The sequence below is a fragment of the Crocuta crocuta genome, unplaced genomic scaffold, assembly GCF_008692635.1.
Source record: "Crocuta crocuta isolate KB4526 unplaced genomic scaffold, BGI_CrCroc_1.0 scaffold130, whole genome shotgun sequence".
Classification (NCBI taxonomy): Eukaryota; Metazoa; Chordata; class Mammalia; order Carnivora; family Hyaenidae; genus Crocuta; species Crocuta crocuta.
In genome coordinates this window covers 14,561,938-14,580,574 of record NW_027527920.1, presented here as the reverse complement: position 1 = coordinate 14,580,574, position 18,637 = coordinate 14,561,938, and the positions used below count along the sequence as shown (strand labels likewise).

Sequence of the window (18,637 nt, the reverse complement as noted above, 5' to 3'; positions counted from 1 at the left end):
AGGCAGACTTGCCCCAACAGCAACTTGGTTTTAAAGCCCAATGTCTGGTTATAAACGTGCATGGAGTCCTTATATAGTTTTAGTCCTAGGAAATGCCAGCATTAAAAAATTTTTTATATCTCTAACAATAAATTACTGAAAATGAAACAAAAAATAAACCAGGGCTGAACACAGGACTACAGTTGTCAGTGTTGTGTATCTGACACCTGTAAGAATCCTTAACACTCGGGCAACTCTATATTAGAAGGAAAAAAGACTTCTAAAATCAACAGATTTTTGTAACATTCATGAATGGTTATTCACTAATACTGATCATTAATTTAATAAATATTTCAAAGCCTACCACATGCACTTAAAGTATAGTAGACAAAGTCCTACTATCAAAGAGATTACACTGGAGGGGTGTCTGGGTGGCTCAGTCAGTTAAACATCCGACTCTTGATTTTGACTCAAGTTATAATCTCACAGTTCTGGGACACAGAGATCAAGCCCCATGTCGGGCTCTGTGCGAACAGCACAGAGACTGCTTGGGATTCTCTCTCTGCCCCTCCCCCACTTCTGTCCGCATGTTCTCTCTCTCAAAACAAACAAACATTTAAGATAAAAAGAGCTTATACTGAAATAGATGACATGTAACATATAATGAAAACAAAAACATGAGATAGAAAGCAGTGAATGCTTTCAATACAATTCAACAACTATTAACAGAGTATTTAATTCATTTAATTATTGACTATTCTTCTGTTAGATCTTCCCATTATATGCCAAGGAAACTTTTCCTGATGAACCAACCACAGTCAAGCCTCCTCTTTTGCTCTCTTAGTAACTCTCCCATCACAGCACATATCACAACTTCTGATTAAGGATATTTTTAGCAGCTTTACATTTTTTCCCACTGCTGTACTGGAATCTGTGTAACGACAGGTGCCATCAGTTCCCACGCCCACCAAATTCTATATCCCACTAATAGTAGTCTATATTTTCCAGATGACCAGATTAGCCTTCGATACTCCAGTTCCTAGAAAAATCATGATGAATGTGATGAATAAGTCTCAGTCTTTTGCTGAAATGGACTCAAAATATGAGCTTTAATACAGAGATCCCCAGGGCTCAGAGTGAGATTACAGGACGAGCTCTACATCACCACAGAATTCAATAATTATACTTAAACCAGTCCTAAGAAAAACAAAAAATTGGAAGGTTTCATATAATTCTGTTCTGAATATAATCCATTTCAAATGGAGACACTAAGAAGACAGATACAAAGGTAAAAACTGTACCTTTCCATATTTGCCAAAGAGATTCTTCAAATCAGCAGCTTTGGTATTAGAAGAAAGTCCACTAACCCAGATATTTTTAGTAGAGCTTCCACTGCTACCACTAGTACTACTTGTGCTTCCTAGAATAGATTTAATATCAGACATTTTAGTATCTCAACTGGAATTTTTTTTGTAGAATTATTAGTACACCTTCTTTCAAAATTATTAAATTCTCTTTTAATGTAACTAAATTTTAATAGTACAACCTTACTGTATCCAAATCCTATGAATTTGCTATTATTAAAGTCAAACACAAGAGAGGATACTAGCAAGGAAACAAATCTGAATATCCATATAATTCCTATCACATGAGTTTTAAATCGAAGCAGGTGAAAACAGCTCTTGACTCTGACTGTTAAATTTAATGATTTATACTCTACCACTGCACAGAATATAGACAACTGGGAAGCAGTCATCTAGAAATGTACAAATTGCTTAATTACCTACATTTGTTCTGGGCTTTAGATCCTGAGAAACAGGGAGTGCAAGAGGAACAGTCAAAGGAAGGGATAAACTATTTTCAAAAATTTAAATGTTTAATAACAAAGACTAACCAAAAGCTTGTCTTCATTCTCTAGTAGAGAAAGAATAAAACAGGAATTATATGCAGCTAGATAACTCTGGATTTAATAAAAAAACAATCTTCTAAAACAAATTAATTATTAAGAATAAAATCAGAAACCTCGAAATCCTTTAGAATAGGTAAACGGTTAAATGAATTATTCCTGTACTACTTGCATACACAAATTATGGTTTCATACACCTATATGGCATTTCTCAGAATACAGGCCTACTCAGTCACCCTCCAGTGCTTTTCTTCAAATATGCTGTTATAAAAGGGACCTTTTATTCATTTGACTTTATATGGAGAACAATTCTTACCCACTTTAAAAAAAAAGTTTGTAAGCAATTAAAAGTAATAATTTTTATAACTGCAAGTTATTGTATGTAGAAAGAGTAACATTTCCAATGCTTTAAAACATTAATGCCACGTTTTAGTTGAAAAATTACTGTCCATGTAGACTTACAAAGAGGCAACACATATCTGACTCAAACATTTTTAATATTAATAGCCACATTTCTATTCTTAAAAACTGCATTTATCAAAGCATCGACTTTATGAAATGCTAACTAGAAGTCTGCATATCTTTTTTTATGTTACCCGAAACATTTGGGCCCAGGAACTTCTCTCAATTACAGAAAAAAAATTTTTCCGTGATAGAAAAAAGTTACCATTTAACCAAGACCACTAATCTTCTAAATTTAAAGGGTAACATTCAATAAATCTGTTAAATATTGCCCATTAACCAAAACTGTAAAGGATGTAAGTATTGGAATTAATTGTCAATTAGTACACCAATCACTTTAAAATTCCAACTATTAAAATATACCAACAAAATAACACTAAATGAACCACAAAAATCAGGTAACATTCCTTTTTTATTCACTGAAGAAACATTCTAGGACTTTGCACTACCTGATTGGTTTTATTTTCCCTTAAGCTGGTTTTTCAGAAAATAGGAAAAGTAGACAGCCTATGTACAAGAGGAAACTATAGTGCAACAGCTGTGAGAGACGCAGACATCCCACTAACAGAAAGTAGTCAAATAATGCATCTTTAAGCTTATAAGAATTTAAAATAAAACAAATTTCCTACATAAAACTCCTATTGACCCAAAGTAAGTCAAATTAATAAGTAAATTCTAAAGAATCAAAATCCCATACACTGGCTATGTTAACAGAAGTATGCCCTGGTTTAAACAATGAAAAAAGTAAAACCAAATGTTAGCAATTGATTTTCTTTTAAATAATAGACCCCACAAATATATATGAATATCCTGTAGAGCACATTTCCTTCTTGAGAGAACAGGGAGAAGGTTGTGCTGGTGTGTAAGGGTTACAAATGACTACAACTAAAGATGAAATATTTATAAAATTATAATGCAAAATGAAGTATCTATCGTATTAATATTCAGTACAGGTGCTTAGAACACAGTATTAAAAACACAACCTTTAGCATCCTCCTACCAGTTTACAAATTAATTAAAACAAAACACTTCAATCGTACCGAGAGTTTGCTGAAATCTATTTAACAGTGTGCACAAAAGCCATCCAAAATTTTTAGTATATTTTAAATGACTACATGTCAAAGGAAACCTCAATTATTATTTTTTAATGAAAATATGCAATTTACCACTGAAAAAATAGAAAAAAATCCATTACCTTTGTCATCTTTGGATGATGTCTTGTTGTCTTTAGATTCCTTTGAAGAGCTAAAGAAGCAAATCACCAGAAGAAAATTGAAAACAAAAAACCAAAAAAAAAACCCAAAAATCGAACAGCTTGATATTGACTATATTTCAAACTAGTGCTATTCATACACATTAACAATTCCAAAGGCCTAGATTAGGTTATTTGAACAAATGATTCCCTTAGGATTCTTGCACTGATTTTCCCCAAGATGCCTGAAGATCTAGATTTTCTGACAATTCTATTCAGTGGATATATGGCCATCTTCTCCAGATTTCAGGACTGGGACTTGACTTCATTTTGTGTTCTTAGGACTGATAGTTGTTCATTAACCATCATCACAAGGATTTTTAAAAATAAAACACAAAAAAATTGTCAATTTGAAAAAAAAAACAAAAAACAACAAAAAAAACCAAATATATGCTGACAATTCGACAATGCAATCAGTAGGACACACTGCATATTACGAAGATCTTGAAATTTTTTTTAAAGTAACTTATGACGGTCAAAAATATTATAGGCAGGATCATAAGTACTAATTACTGTACATGGTCTTGAAGCCACCCCCTTAATGTAGAGTGATCTTATTGAATGCTGGAATTCAGTATCGTAAAGAACTGACATAGAAAAACAAACCTCTTTGCTTGACCAGAGGCCCCAGTAGACGAGGGCCCTTTCTTCAAAGTATCCTTTTCTTTGTCTCCAGATTCTGCTTTCTTAGAACTTTCTCTGGCTTCCTTCTCGACAGGATCCCCCTTCACGCAGTCTTCCTTCTTACCATCTTTATGGTTCGCATTCATCTCATAATCCTTGCTTTCCTTCTCCGGGCTCTGTGCAATGGCGTCCTGCCCATCTTTTGGCTTACTTGCTTCAGAATCTGTAATTTTCACATTTTTACCTGTTTCTAGGAGGTCATCACCATCAAAATCCAGAGTGATGGCATCTTCAGCCTGGATTGTGACCGAGATGTTGTCATCCTCAGCTTCTTTCACAGTCGCATTAGCTTCCATCTCTTCATGAGCTGTGTGATCAGCCTCAGCTAGGTTCCCTTCTGAAGGAAGAGGTTTAGATACTTCTTGTGTACCATCACCAGAACCTGCTATATCTAAGAGGATTTAACAGGAATAAATATGGCAAAACAAGAAGTTTAAACAATTTCATATTCATAAGCTAGAAAAGGACCTAGAAAATATAAAGCCAGTTATTAGCACTGATGGAAGGTTAGGGGAAAAAAAACACAAGGGTATTAACTAACATAAACAATCCTTTACCCAGGATCACTTATTCTTCATGGAAAAAATGATCTCTATATACAAATACCAAACAACAAAAGTGAGGAAATGGTTCCATCCTGAGGATACCAGCTCTTCGTTTGTGGTTAGAAGTTAATAGCATATGGAAGATTGTTTTTCCTCTATGAGATAGTGACAAATGCGCAGATTTGTTATTCAATGTTCGGATCATCTTGGGTTTAACCCTTGTGACCTTCAGAACTCCCTTGGTGACGTCTTGAAAGGTCACAGTCTGAGGATATCAATCAGTCTTCAAAGTGTTTCAGGGCCCCATCTTTTTCATTCTTCTTATTCAATTCTTGGGGAGTCCAGAATTGTATGGAAAACTGCTACAGAAGGCTCCAAAGATGGCCTGCTCCATTAATGTTCAGTAAATTGGTTATTTCCAGTCTTCATCCTGTCCAGTCAGTCCTGCAATTATCGTTTTTGAAGATGTCTTGTATTCCCCCAAAATAGAAAGGCTTTGGGCATGTGAGATTTTCAGTCAGTGGCTTTACTTCGCCATCACTGTTGGGCCTTTTATTCTGCCTTGCTTAGAACTCTGCTCCATGTCCTTTCTAGTCCAAAGTAGGATCCTTTGACTTCCATCCAAGAACTCTTCCATAACCTCGTACTGACCAGTGAATTACTACTGATGTCCCTGTAATTGTATTGGATGAGACAGTTCTCCTAAACTATGAAAACTGTCAGAGGCTATATGAAAGCTTCTCTATGTAGCAAACAAAAAGTTAGTCTCCTCGTCACCCATTTTTAGGACCGGTTACACAATTAATTTTATCCGTTATGCTCGAATAAGCACGTATGAGTTACTGCAGTGCCAGTCTTAAGGACATTATCAACTTACCGTATGCTAGAAGTTATATTAAAAAATAAAATTAAAATTGGGTTAAATAAAATATGGCATCGTCTACTACAGTAACTGATATGTACCATTAAGTGAGAACATATCTTAAATGTTAAAAAGAAAATTAAAACCAATTGAAAAATGAAATCAAGATGCTAACTTAATTGACTAAATTGATAAATCTGAAAATAAACTCATTTTAAAAATAAGAGTTCAAATAAGGAATGTTTTATTTTCACATAATTTACTATTTTTCTAAATGTCAGCAATTTTTAAACTCTATTTGGCATCAAACATACCTTTCTCATTTTCTTCTTCCTCACCATCCTGAAATTCAAAGAATAATCAAATGTAAAATGAATTCACTTAAAGCTAGATTTTAGTAATAGCATAAAATCAGTCAAGTTAAAGTGGTATATAATTTAATAACATTAATTAGGGACACCTATCACTAGCAAATATAGGATATTCCAATCAGAACCAGAGCCCATTCAAAGAAATGCAGCACATGTCTGGTATACACGGTTTCAGACAAAACAGGTCAATCTATCAAGAATCAGATCAACAATAAACTGTATTAGTTTCAGTATTCAAAACTAGTTTATACAATCTGAATCTTACATCAAAGAGTTGCCCAAAGACTGACCTGGTTTTTTGTGACTCCATTCAAAAGTACTTTTAGGGCATACTATTTGAAACTAGGGCCACAAAGTATATAACCTGAAGTCACACTTTCAAGGGCTTAAAAGCATATTAGTAAAACAAACAAAAACCCTTTCCAGGCATCTCAGAAGTAAGAGAGAAGACTACAAAAGCAATTATTTTCAAATTATTCATCCTTTTACCTGCTAAAAATTAATTTGCAGTGGCCACATACACCCTGGAGGTCAACCACTTTAGAAAAGCTTTTTGTGCAAGAGGTAATCAAAATAGTAACTCATGCTTTTTAAAAATATGACTGATTTTAACTTTAAAATGTGATCTCCTCACCTAACCTAAAATTAAGCATGTACTAGTGTGAAAAGAGGAATACTGCAAAGGGATTTTCCTTTTACCAAGCAAATTCTGCAAAAACCACTGAAGTAGTCATAATCACACCAAGATAAAGCCAATGTTTTCCCAAATTAAAGATCATAACAAATAAGCAAATCTGCATTTAATCTCAATAAAGGAAAAAAGTTAGGGATGTTTTAACTTAATACTTTTAAAATAAAAGCTGAGTAGAGGCACCTGGGTGGCTTAGTCGGTTAAGTGTTCGACTTTGGCTCAGATCATGATCTCATAGTTCATGAGTTGGAGTCCCGTGTCAAGCTCTGTGCTGACAGCTTGGAGCCTGAAGCCTACTTCAGATTCTGTGTCTCCCTTGCTCTCTGCCCCTCCCCCACTCATTCTCTGTTTCTCGCTCTCTCTCTCAAAAATAAACATTTAAAAAAAATAATAAAATAAATTAAAAGTGGAGTAAAAGTAGTTCATTTTCAGTCACAGTGGTATGAAGCTACCACATCCAATGCCTTAAGAGTTGTGGTTCTCAAACTCTGCGTCTGTATCAGAATCTCCTGGATGGCTAGTAAAAACAGTTTGCTAAGCACCAACCCAGAGTTTTTATTCAGGTCTGGAGGCAGGGTGTGAGAATCTGCATCTCTAACAAGCTTCCAGGTGATGCTAATGCTGTTGTCCAGGGACCACACTTTAAGAACTGTTGCCTTAGAGTGACAGCCCAGTAGTAAAAGAAAAAAAACTGAACTGTAGGGGCGCCTGGCTGGCTCAGTCAGTTAAGCGTCCAACTTCGGTTCAGGGCATGATCTCACAGTTCATGGGTTCGAGCCCGGAGTCGGGCTCTGTGCTGACAGCTAGCTCAGAGCCTGGAGCCTGCTTTAGATTCTGTGTCTCCCTCTCTCTCTTACCAACCCCGCCCCACCGTCCCGCTCATGCTGTCTCTCTCTTTCTCTCAGAAATAAATAAAAACATTTAAAAAAAACTGAACTGTAAACAAAACTTTAATTGACATATTTATAACACAATTAAATCCATAGAAAAGCGTGCATTCTTTAAAAATAACAAATATTGTACCATATGCTCAAACTGACATCTGATATATTTCTAAAAAATCATTTTAAGGGATTTTCTGACTTGAAGCTCATATGTAAGATGCCTCAATTAGAGAATGCCCAAGTGTTTTGCACACTAAATGAAAGAAACTACAAACACTGAAACAACTAAGCTACAAGCTTAGGAAGTAAAGAGTCCCCGAACAAGTAGATTATTGATTCATAGCAAAGCGAATCCTATGATCACGTAAGTCCACTACATTATGCTCTGATAACCTCTCTATTGTTGCTCTGGACCACACTGATGAACTAGAATTTAGTTTCAATCATTATGTTTCTAATCTGCAACATTTGGAAAGGAAAGAGAAATGCTTTCACTTGGGTAGCATGGCAGGCAGTGGCGACTAGCAAAGGGTGGGTGAGACCAGACCTGTCCATTTATCTTTCTCTTTTAGTTTAGTAATTTATCTTGGGGAGGATAAATACACTGGATTATCTTTAACGTTTCATCGGAAGCAGAACAAATTAATAACTTACTAAAGAATGCAACTTGCCTCTCCTTTAGCTACCAACAGCCACACCACTTCCCAGTTATTCTTTTAGAGATGTCATACTGACAGGCTCAAGAGAAAATGGCCAAATTATCTCCTGTTTTAAAAAGTAAAAAATTTAAAATTTAAAATTTAAAAAAAATTAAAAGTTTAAATTAAAAAAGAGTACTGTGTGTTTTGTAGACAACAAAGTTCTTTCTGCTGTAGTTCCACCAATTAGAAATGTTATTTCTAGCTGCTAAAATAACCGGTAAGGTTTGCCTTACTTTGCTGAAGAGCTTTCAGGCATTTATCTAATTATTCAAACATGTCTTCTGAAGGGTCTCATAATGTTAGCTTCTCAAATGAAAGGTAATACTAGCTTTACTACATATACCACGTATACCACCCCTAGCAGGGTCTGACCCGGTTTCTACAAAATGAAACCAACCACAATGGAGGTGAAGCACACAGACAACTAGGGTTAACAGAAAAGATGAGCCGCCTAGCAGGGCAGGTGTCACTGCACAGTAGGTACAGTAAACACAGTCCTGCTGAAGTCAAACCAAAAGCCCTAAATAAGCCTAAAAATCTTTGTAGTAAGGAAACAATCCAAGAAATACAATGGGAGAGTTTTCCTGCCTAAATGATATACAGGATACGCATTCATCTGAAAATAATTTTCCTCCACTGAAAACAGACTGTTTTCAGAATGAGAAATGCAATAAGTAACAACAATGTAAAGAATCCTTTTATATTAAACACATTTTTGAGCTTAACCTGGAAAAAATGTAATAATGCTCTGTAGGGTAGGTACTCATGCTTTTTATCCTTATAGGAAGATCTACAACCCTTAGTCAAATGCCAAAATTCATATACAAAGCTTCTCTATTTTTACTTCATCCTAGGAGCAGCAATGTTAAGTAAAAGGCAAAGCCTAGGACTTATTTTTCAGTTAATAAACTGTTTATTACATTCCCTGCCTCCCTCCCTCCCAAGTTTCTCTCTCTTCCTTCCCCTAGGTTAATCTTGTGATACATGTAACATGTGCTATGTCAGGAGACCGCTTCTAGAAAGCCTTTCCCCTGACTCGTATGTAAATAATGTATTTAGCCTGATTTAAAATAAATCTTCAAAATAACCTTAAGCCACCACCTGTCTGCTATCTATCTGGCAATATGCTAAAGATCACAAAAAATACAAAATACCTGGCATGTGATAAGCATTCAATAAGTATTTGTTGAATGAATTTACTGAATCATTGTAGTATAAGACACTCCTAATTTTTAGGAGGAGGGAATGAACTAACCGTTCATCTCCATGCATGTAACGGGCTTAACAGCACTGTGTAAGAATAATGGAATTTAGAAAACAAGATTTACTAGTGTGCAGCGATTTAGTGAAAAGAATACCAAAACAGGCATTGTAATACCTGGATATTTATCCTATCATTGCCACTGAAATAGTTTTACTCTGTGTTATCCATCTAGGTGAATTTTACCCATAAAATAAGGGATAGCATATGATCTAAATAGAATATAAATTACTGAGTAAGATAATCGATGTAAAAAGTTCTCTGTAAACAGTAAAGCACTACATAAGAGATATTAGGGACAGTTTTATGGAGCAGACACAGATAAATCTGGCTTTATAGGTACAGAGACTTCATATGACAAAAATGGGATTTTAAATTAGTGAAATATTAAGGGCAAAGGCAAATAGAAAAAGGAAGATACATGGTGTCATCACCAAAGACTGAAGAGATTGAAATTAGAGGAAATTTTTAAGAATTAAAGCATCAGCAAATATAAACATTTTTGAGAACAACTTCTCCAAAATTCTAAAGTAATTAGTATCTTCAAGCTAGTGAAACAAGATCACAAATAACCAGAGTGCACATATATTAAGTGCCAGGATCTATCATTAATAAGCACGTGGGAATTAATGTTCACTTTACAGACTTAACAACTAAGAGAATCCACCCAAAGTCATAATATTATTAGCAACTAAAGTAGAATATGAACCATATTCTTGGCTAACACCTGAAGGCCAAATATTTAAAGTTAGTTAAGTCTGAAAACTGGCTTTCAATAAATACATTCCTGTACAAATATATGGCCAATTTGTTTCTATCTTTAATAAAAAAAAAAACCTAATAAAAGAAGAATATATCAAGAATTTTAAAAGTTTGACATCAAGGGAATGAGTGTAGGGGACTTTTTTTTGTGGATATGAGCTCTACGCCCAATGTGGGGCTTAAACTTATGACCCTGAGATCAAGGGTCACGTGCTCTACCAGATGAGCCAGACAGGCACCCCTGAAGGGGAGTTTTTTGAATGTATTTTTCTTATAGCTTTGATTTTGAAACCACATATTGTAAATAACTAAAGTTAAATGACCTACTGTGAGGGGCGCCTGGGTGGCTTAGTCGGTTGAGCATCCGACTTTCGCTTAGGTCATGATCCCGCGGATCGTGGGTTCGAGCCCCGCGTCGGGCTCTGTGCTGACTGCCAGCTCAGAGCCTGGAGCCTATTTCAGAGTCTGTGACTCCCTCTCTCTCTGACCCTCCCCTGCTCACGCTGTCTCTCTCTCTCTCTCTCCTAGAAATAAATAAATTACCTAGTGTGAATTATAGACCCACAAAAAGTTACAGATTCAAATACTTTTAAAAGCAACACCTTAATTACTGAAAATAAAATGAAACAAGTCAACCTAAATATGTATGAGTTGGTTATATAATCCTCTTTAGGACTCCTTCACTCCTAGAAGGGTACATCTTTAGGACAGATATACTGGGGGAAAATTATTTTCACTAATCTTTTTCGTATTGGTGTTGATATTAAGTTTCTAAGACTATTTTATGTGTACCGTAAGACAAAGGAAATGATTAACTTACAAGTATCCCTATGACCTCAAAATCTATTTAACTTAAAAGCAAAAACAAACCAAAAAACCATACACATTCTCTAGCTTCGTACATTGAAAGAAAAGACCTAGAAAATATGAAAACCCAGTAGCAATGAACTACATCCCTACCACCAAGAATATTTTCTTGAAACCCATTTACCATTATAAAAGGAAAAAATGGCTAATTAGGTCTAGAACAGAAAAAGGAACACCATTACATACCAGAAAGCAAGGAAGCAATCAAAGACTACTAGGATCATGTTGAAATGAAGAGGCTCCCACAAACTACAGATGTGACCAGTTTGAACCCTGAACAAGGATAACTACAATGGACTGAAATAGAGTAAATACATTTAAATCCGTGAGTTCAAAATGAAACTAAGGGAGAAAAAAGGAAAAATAACAAACTCATTAGTCAGTGATGAACCTCCTCATTATTCCAAAAATTGGTTAATAAAAGGAAAAGAAATGAGTCATAAATATATATACTGGCTTTCCTTTGTAAATGGTACCACCAGATAACCAAATAGTATGAGATATTTCTCTTTCTAGGAACATTCTAGTTAATCAGTATAGAAGAAATGATAGAATTTGAATATCACTACTTTGATCAAAGGGGTATGGATCATCAATGATTGGTGCCATCACCAAGAAGATACAACCAGACATTATATGCCTCCAAATGGAAGAACAAAACACTGTTTATGAAGCAGTTGGGTGTGTTGGGGTGGGGGTGGGGTCCCCTGAATTGGACAGTAAGTCTCTAGATCCTATAACCAACTTACCAATTTACAGAGAATACAGAAAAACAAAGACACATGTTGAACGACTCCACAGAAATGTAATCAGCAAAATCTAGACTTTGGAAAGCCTGTACCACAGGTTGGCAAAAAGAGGCTAGATACTTCTTTTTGTAAATACTTTTACTGAAGCAGCCATGTCTACAGTCTACAGCCGCTTTCACACAACAATGGCAGAGCTGAATAGTTGTAACACAGACCCTACAGCCCAAAATGGCTAAAATATTTTCTACTTAGCCCCTTAAGAAAAACATTGCCAACCCTTGCTCTACATAACATACAATTCGATTTCTTCAACAAATAAACTGAAGGAAAATACAGGGAAAACATAGAATAAAAGAGATCTAATAAACATTTCAATCAATCACAGTAGATACATCTTATTGCATCTGATTCAAACAAAACCTGTGAAATTTTAAAAAAGCAAAAAACTATGCACAATTGAACATTTGAATACTAACTGTACATTTAATGAGATTATCAATCTTAGGAGTGATACTGTAAAAAAAAAATACAAGAATTCTCTTTTAGAGATACACACTGAAATTTTTAAAGCAAAATATGATATCCAGGATTTGTTTTAATATTGAAGAAAGGAAAAAATGAAAAAATACCTGAAACAAGACTGCCCATGAATTGTAACAGGTAAAGTGGGTGATGGTTACACTCTATGTAGTATTACTTAATGCACACAGTAAAATAATATGTTCAGAAGCATTAGATCACAATGACACATAGAAACATTCTTATATATTGCTAGACGTTCCCGTCTACATTATTCAGAAAGAGGAAAAAGGTCATTTTACGTAAAGAAAACTTCTCCGAGGATGTAACCTCCCTATCTTTTTATACAGTAGGGCCCTTGATGAGGAACAACTGTTCACTCATCAGGATAGAAGGGGACCATGGCCATCTCCAGGCCATAAAGATCTGTGAAAATTTTTAAAAAGGCATCCATTCCTTAAGATACTTTTATCTGTTAAATTTTTATAATAAACATGTAATCAATTATGTGAATGGGGACCCTTAGAAATGATCCCTTTACACAACTCACAACCTACACAATCCAGGAGTGGCCCTTGGTGGAAACTAACAAGCTAGTTGCTAAAGAATATGAAGAGCTCAAATCTACCTTTTTGCAAATTAGTCTAGAAAAGGTACTACCCCAAACTGAGAGTTATTTTTCCTCACCTATTCTCTGTCACTCAGAAATGAATTTATTTGGAGACAGTATGGGGGCCAATCTATAGACTTTCATAGTCCTAACATTTCCTTCCTGAATATTCCAAATTATCAGACACATTTCTCCCAGAAATGCAGTTTCTCCCCCCACTGCAAAAAACGCAGAAAGCCAAAATACAGCCTCACCAGCATTTGTGGCTCAACATCATTTCAAAGGCAAGAGAGCTGCAGGAAAGAAGGCGTGACCAGACGCAATCAGCCAAGCAGTCCCCAAGTATGAGCCCCACTTACATACTCTTCTGGCACATATTATAGTAAGGAAATAACAGACTTGATCACTATTTTTTTCTTAATCTAGTGAAGAGAGAAAACTCCTATCTCTATTTCAAAGCATACTATTTAAAGAAGGCAGATGAAAAAGGGGTTCTTGAGTACAGATGAGGAAAAAAACAAAGGATAAGTTAAAAAGAAAACATTGTAGCAACTAAGCTATATAAATGTGTTTATAGCCCCTATAAGTCACACTTCAAAATGTACACTATATAAATCACATATACCAAAAACAACACGACACACAATAGCAGGATAGTCATTTTCTACACACACACACACACACACACACATACACACACACCCTGAGTAAATTTCTAGAACAGAGACTTTTATCATTTTTATATTATGCCCATCACAGGTGTGTTAAATTAACAAAATCTTAAATAAAGCTTTGATAAGGGTATTTTAAATTATTTACTTCATTGCAAAGTGCCAGAAAAAAAATCAAGGAGAGTGTGGACTTCTCAAAAGACTGGTAACCAGAGGTGCTTCGTTTTGTTTGTTTTGTTTTGTTTTTTTGTTTTTCAACAGAAAGGATGGACTATTTTTATTTTTATTCTGAAAATGGTAGGAACCTTATAATATCTTCCAATTACCTTTGTGGCAACAGAAATTTCAGATGCCAATTTTAAATATTTTGTATACACCAGTATTTAACCTGAGTCTAAAGCAGTTTTATGAATTAAGAGAATTACGAAGTCAAAATAAGATTCCTTTTCCAAGCCCTTCCACCCACAATATCACATTCAGAGGACTAAATGTAAACTTACTTGGGCTGTTAGAAAGGTATCATCTTCACCTTCTTGAGCTTCAATTTCCTAAGTAAAAGGGTATACAATAGCTTTGCTTTACAAAATATCTGGGTAACATGAGAATGCTTTTATGCTATACCCAACTATCACTTGCCTTGTATTCTGCACAGTGTCTATGATACCGTCGGTACTAAGTCAACACTTAATAATTCAGACTACACTTTTTATGCCAACATAAAAATAGTCACACTGATAAAGGATCACAAAAATCTCCTGAGCCCTTCATTTATTTGATTAAGTAGATGTATTCTAAGCATGAATATTAACAGTACTGACTCTCTAATCCACTGGTTTTTAAGAGACACTAACATAACTTCAAAACAAGACAAATTGTCTATTTCAATCAAATAATTTTTAAAATTATATGCCTTTAAACTACCCACCCTTAATAATAACCCACCCTTAATAATAACCAAAGCAAATTAATCCTTTATATCTACTAAAATAGCAATAGAAAAAAAAACAGCTACCATCCAGTACTGTTGGCAACATCAGAGTGAACTGGTACACTCCATCCATAATGGGGCAGAAAACAACTTAAATGTAAATGTTCCAAATTAAAGGAGTGGCTATTTGACACATAGAAATCAATCTATTAAGTTGCAGTATAGCACACGCATTATGAAATTATGGTATGTTATATGAAAACATTATGTAGAAGAGACAGCAATTAAAAGCATGGTAACCTACTATATAAAAATATCCACAAATGTGGAAGACAAGCAAAAATTTAAAAGGTCACCTTAGGTGGTAGGATTTTGGGTGGTCTATAACTTCAAAATGATATTTTTGAAAATTCTGAGACTTCTACATTGAACTAGAAAAAAATACTTTTTATTATTACTTAATTTATCTGTGTCACATTTTTAAAAAACTGGCTAAAGACCTGACTTTCGATGTCCTCTTTTTCTATATCTTCTATTGCTTCTGCCTCTATTAATTCATGAGCTCTCTGGTTCTCTTCTGTAGAAAGTAACTCCTTGGAATGCACATTTTCTTCTTCATTTTCACCAAATTCTTCAGAGTCCTTTAGTTCATCATTTCCATCTTGTTCCTGTGCCTCTTGATTCTCCAATTCACAGTCCTTTTAATGGTAAGAAAATTTGGTACAACTAGAGGCAAAGTAGTGTAGGCTATCCACCAAACGTTTTTGGTACTTTACATGTCTACATGGTTTAAATCTTACCATACTTTTTGACCTTATTCCCAAAGTCAAAGTTCAATCATTTTACCTTAAATATTTACTGTGACTTTAAAAAGAAGGGGTCAAATCCCAAAGTTATTGAACCATGCATCTAAGTACCCAAAGCTCTCACACTGAGGTACACACTAACTGGATTGCTACTGGAGGAGATGCTCTCAAGTTCCAGTTATTAAATATTTACTAAGTCACATCCCAGGAGTTGTCCTAGAAGACATGACTTCACACAAATGACTTGATTTCTCCATGTGCCATAGTATGATTTAACTTCAAAGACCCTGTAGGTCTTACATATTCTAACAAAGCTTATTTCTAATTAATAATAAGGCACCCCAACTGTTAACACTCTGCTGTTGAAAAAAATTCAAATAATTAAATGTATTTATTTTGAAATCCATCATTGTGCCATAATCCCAGATAGGCAGGGAAACACAGGTTGGGGTTATCTCCGTGAAGGAATTCTGTTTGCCCTTCAAAGTTTATGGATATACAATACATCAACAGAAACGAAGAAAAGTAGCAATCTAGTTAGTTTCCTCTTTAACTGCAGAGAAAGGGTTGAAAGCAATGAACACCCTTCCTCTTTTCCTATTCTTTCGGTAAATATAATAGATTTAAGAAAAGGCTTCTAGGTTAAAAGGGAAAAAGGGCAGGGGCATGACTATCAACCATTCGGCTCTGAACTACAGTGAGGAAATAGAAATTTCGGAGGGAGATGGGCAAAGAAAAGAAATATGATTGTATTAGAATATGGAGTGCTTGGGAGCAGGAGGTTTCTAGGGCAGTAGGTTTAACCAACTTCACCACATATGAGTGAGGGAACACTGGAGAGTGAAAACAGAGTAGATGATTATGTAACAAGGGTAGAGGGAAAAATAGAAGAGGAAGAGAAAGGAGGAGGAGAAGGAGAGAAAGAAACTAAGGGAAATCACCCAGGGAACCTTATTTACTCTCTGAAATGCCAACTTTGACCATTTTCTTCACTTGTAAATAAAAGCAATTACTCTACTATTCATGTCTAGACAATAGGTGATACTTACTTGCCACTACTGTATAAATTCCAAAATTACCAATTCTGAGAGATAAGCATATTCACTTTGTTTCTATCAAATACATCATATATACCAGTACTTCCAAAGTGAAAAAGGAAGTATAAAGAAGGAACTGAAGATTTATTTAAACAGGATTTTTTTTAAAAAAAGCTCTTCTGTTTTTCTAGACATTATGACCAGGTTCATTTAATAACAATACAAAAGTATCCTTTGCAGCACATGAGACAATACTGTTATGCTGAATGGATGGATCTACCTCCTAACAGTTCAAATGAATGTGAGATTTTTACGAATTGAAGACCTGAAACTGAGACATTTGGAAATTAAAAAATCGTTTACTAAGTCACAAGGTTTTTCCAGGTTATGGATAATTTTTACTTGATCATACACTCACTAGTGAAGACACCTGGAGAAAATAAGAACACAGAAACAAACCTAAAGGAAGATATATCACAAGGATAACAGAACACAGAGACTGGAGAGCTCTGAAAGGCTCAAATGAAAGCTAATTATAGGCATGCAATCATCAATTTTAATGGCTCCTTGGGCAAATATTTCCTAAAATTATCTGATTTCAGACTTAAATCCTCAACCATGCATTTCTTTCTCTCTATGCATACCCTCAAAGTGCAAGGTGCAAAGTACAGGGCATGTGGGAGCCTCTGTGGTCTGTGTGTGTGCCTGTAACGTGGGGCGGGGAAGGGCTAAGCAGCAGGAGAGATGGCCTGGTGAATGCACACGAGCGGACTTTACGGTAGAGGACACAGACACCCAGAGATGTTATGACTTTACAGACTAACTACATAGAAAACAGAATATAAGGGGTATAAACATATATAATTTAAGAGAAACTATGGTCATTAAATAATCCCTGCAAATGCCACATTCCTTAAGTCCTAACTAGCAGACTACATTAGTAAACACACAAACACACACACACACACACACACACACACACACACACACTGAAAAAAAACCCTGTGATTAAAAATAACACACAGAACTGCTGCAACTCTAGCTAAAACTATATACATGATTTTTCTGGCCGGTCAGTTTTGAAATACATTCATTTTTAGCCAAAAAAAAAATGACTTATTTATCTTTAAAGGGCAAGACAATTTCTTAATTTGATCTTTCCTAAGTAGCAACACATCAGCAATCTTCTCTCTCCATTTTAAGGACTACATTAAGCTAGTTTTGTGTATTTTATACAAAAACTAAAAATGCAATGGGCAGATGCAAAATAAATTATCAATACCTTCATTGCGGTACCTTGTCCAGGAATCAACATATCAATTGTCTTGTAACTGTTCCTCTGGCCTCTATGTCTGATTTCTACTTAAAGACCTGGACAAAAATTATTTTTAGCCCTAGGTCTCATTAAACTAAAAACAAAGTTACTTATTATACTTCTCAACTATGATGAGATTGACAATACTACATAAATATCTTTATTTTACCTACATACTTCTATTATTCAACTGCATGAATTCATCATGCAAAATACTACGCTCAAAACAAACATCTTAACCTGAGTAATTAACACTTTACCTTGACAAAAGCATCATCTTCCACAGAAGCATCTCCACTCAACTCATCTGCTTCCTGTTTTTTACCTGCGAAAGAAGGAAAATGGGCTAACAACCAGTATTTTATTACTTTAAAGAGCAAAAAACATTCGGAAAAGTTGACCCCCAAAGTATCACTCTCTACTCCCAAATCATCCACAAAACTAACCCGAACTGCTTATAAACCACCTGCTCATAGCTGTCCCAAACAAAAAAGCTTTATTAAGAATGTCATGCTGTTTCACAAAAACAGGCTGCGCCAATAATCCTAACATGAACCCTTCATCTTAACTGACTCGATATACACAATACATTTTTCTTTATGCCACTCAAATTCTCCTCTTCAAGAATTCTCCCATAAGTAGCAGCACCTTTCAACAGTGTCCTGTGTCTGTCACGAGACGTCTGATAAGTTCACAGCTAATGGCCCCCACAAAGCCATCCCTAAATGCTATTCTTCGAAAAGCTTTCTCTGCAATAAAATTCTCATACTTTAAT

At 35.1% G+C, this 18,637-nt stretch overlaps 1 protein-coding gene across 1 annotated transcript in view; it reads right to left on the bottom strand.

The window, feature by feature from the left end:
- Positions 1 to 18,637, bottom strand: part of SLTM (SAFB like transcription modulator) — a 43,806-nt gene that overhangs the window by 13,812 nt on the left and 11,357 nt on the right. Inside the window, exons 3-9 of the mRNA XM_077745357.1 lie at positions 18,123 to 18,187; positions 15,205 to 15,402; positions 14,277 to 14,324; positions 6,005 to 6,032; positions 4,206 to 4,674; positions 3,543 to 3,592; positions 1,281 to 1,399 (exon numbers count right to left, since the gene is read on the bottom strand). Of these exons, the coding sequence (XP_077601483.1) occupies positions 1,281 to 1,399; positions 3,543 to 3,592; positions 4,206 to 4,674; positions 6,005 to 6,032; positions 14,277 to 14,324; positions 15,205 to 15,402; positions 18,123 to 18,187 (977 nt within the window). The remainder of the gene's footprint in view (positions 1 to 1,280; positions 1,400 to 3,542; positions 3,593 to 4,205; positions 4,675 to 6,004; positions 6,033 to 14,276; positions 14,325 to 15,204; positions 15,403 to 18,122; positions 18,188 to 18,637) is intronic.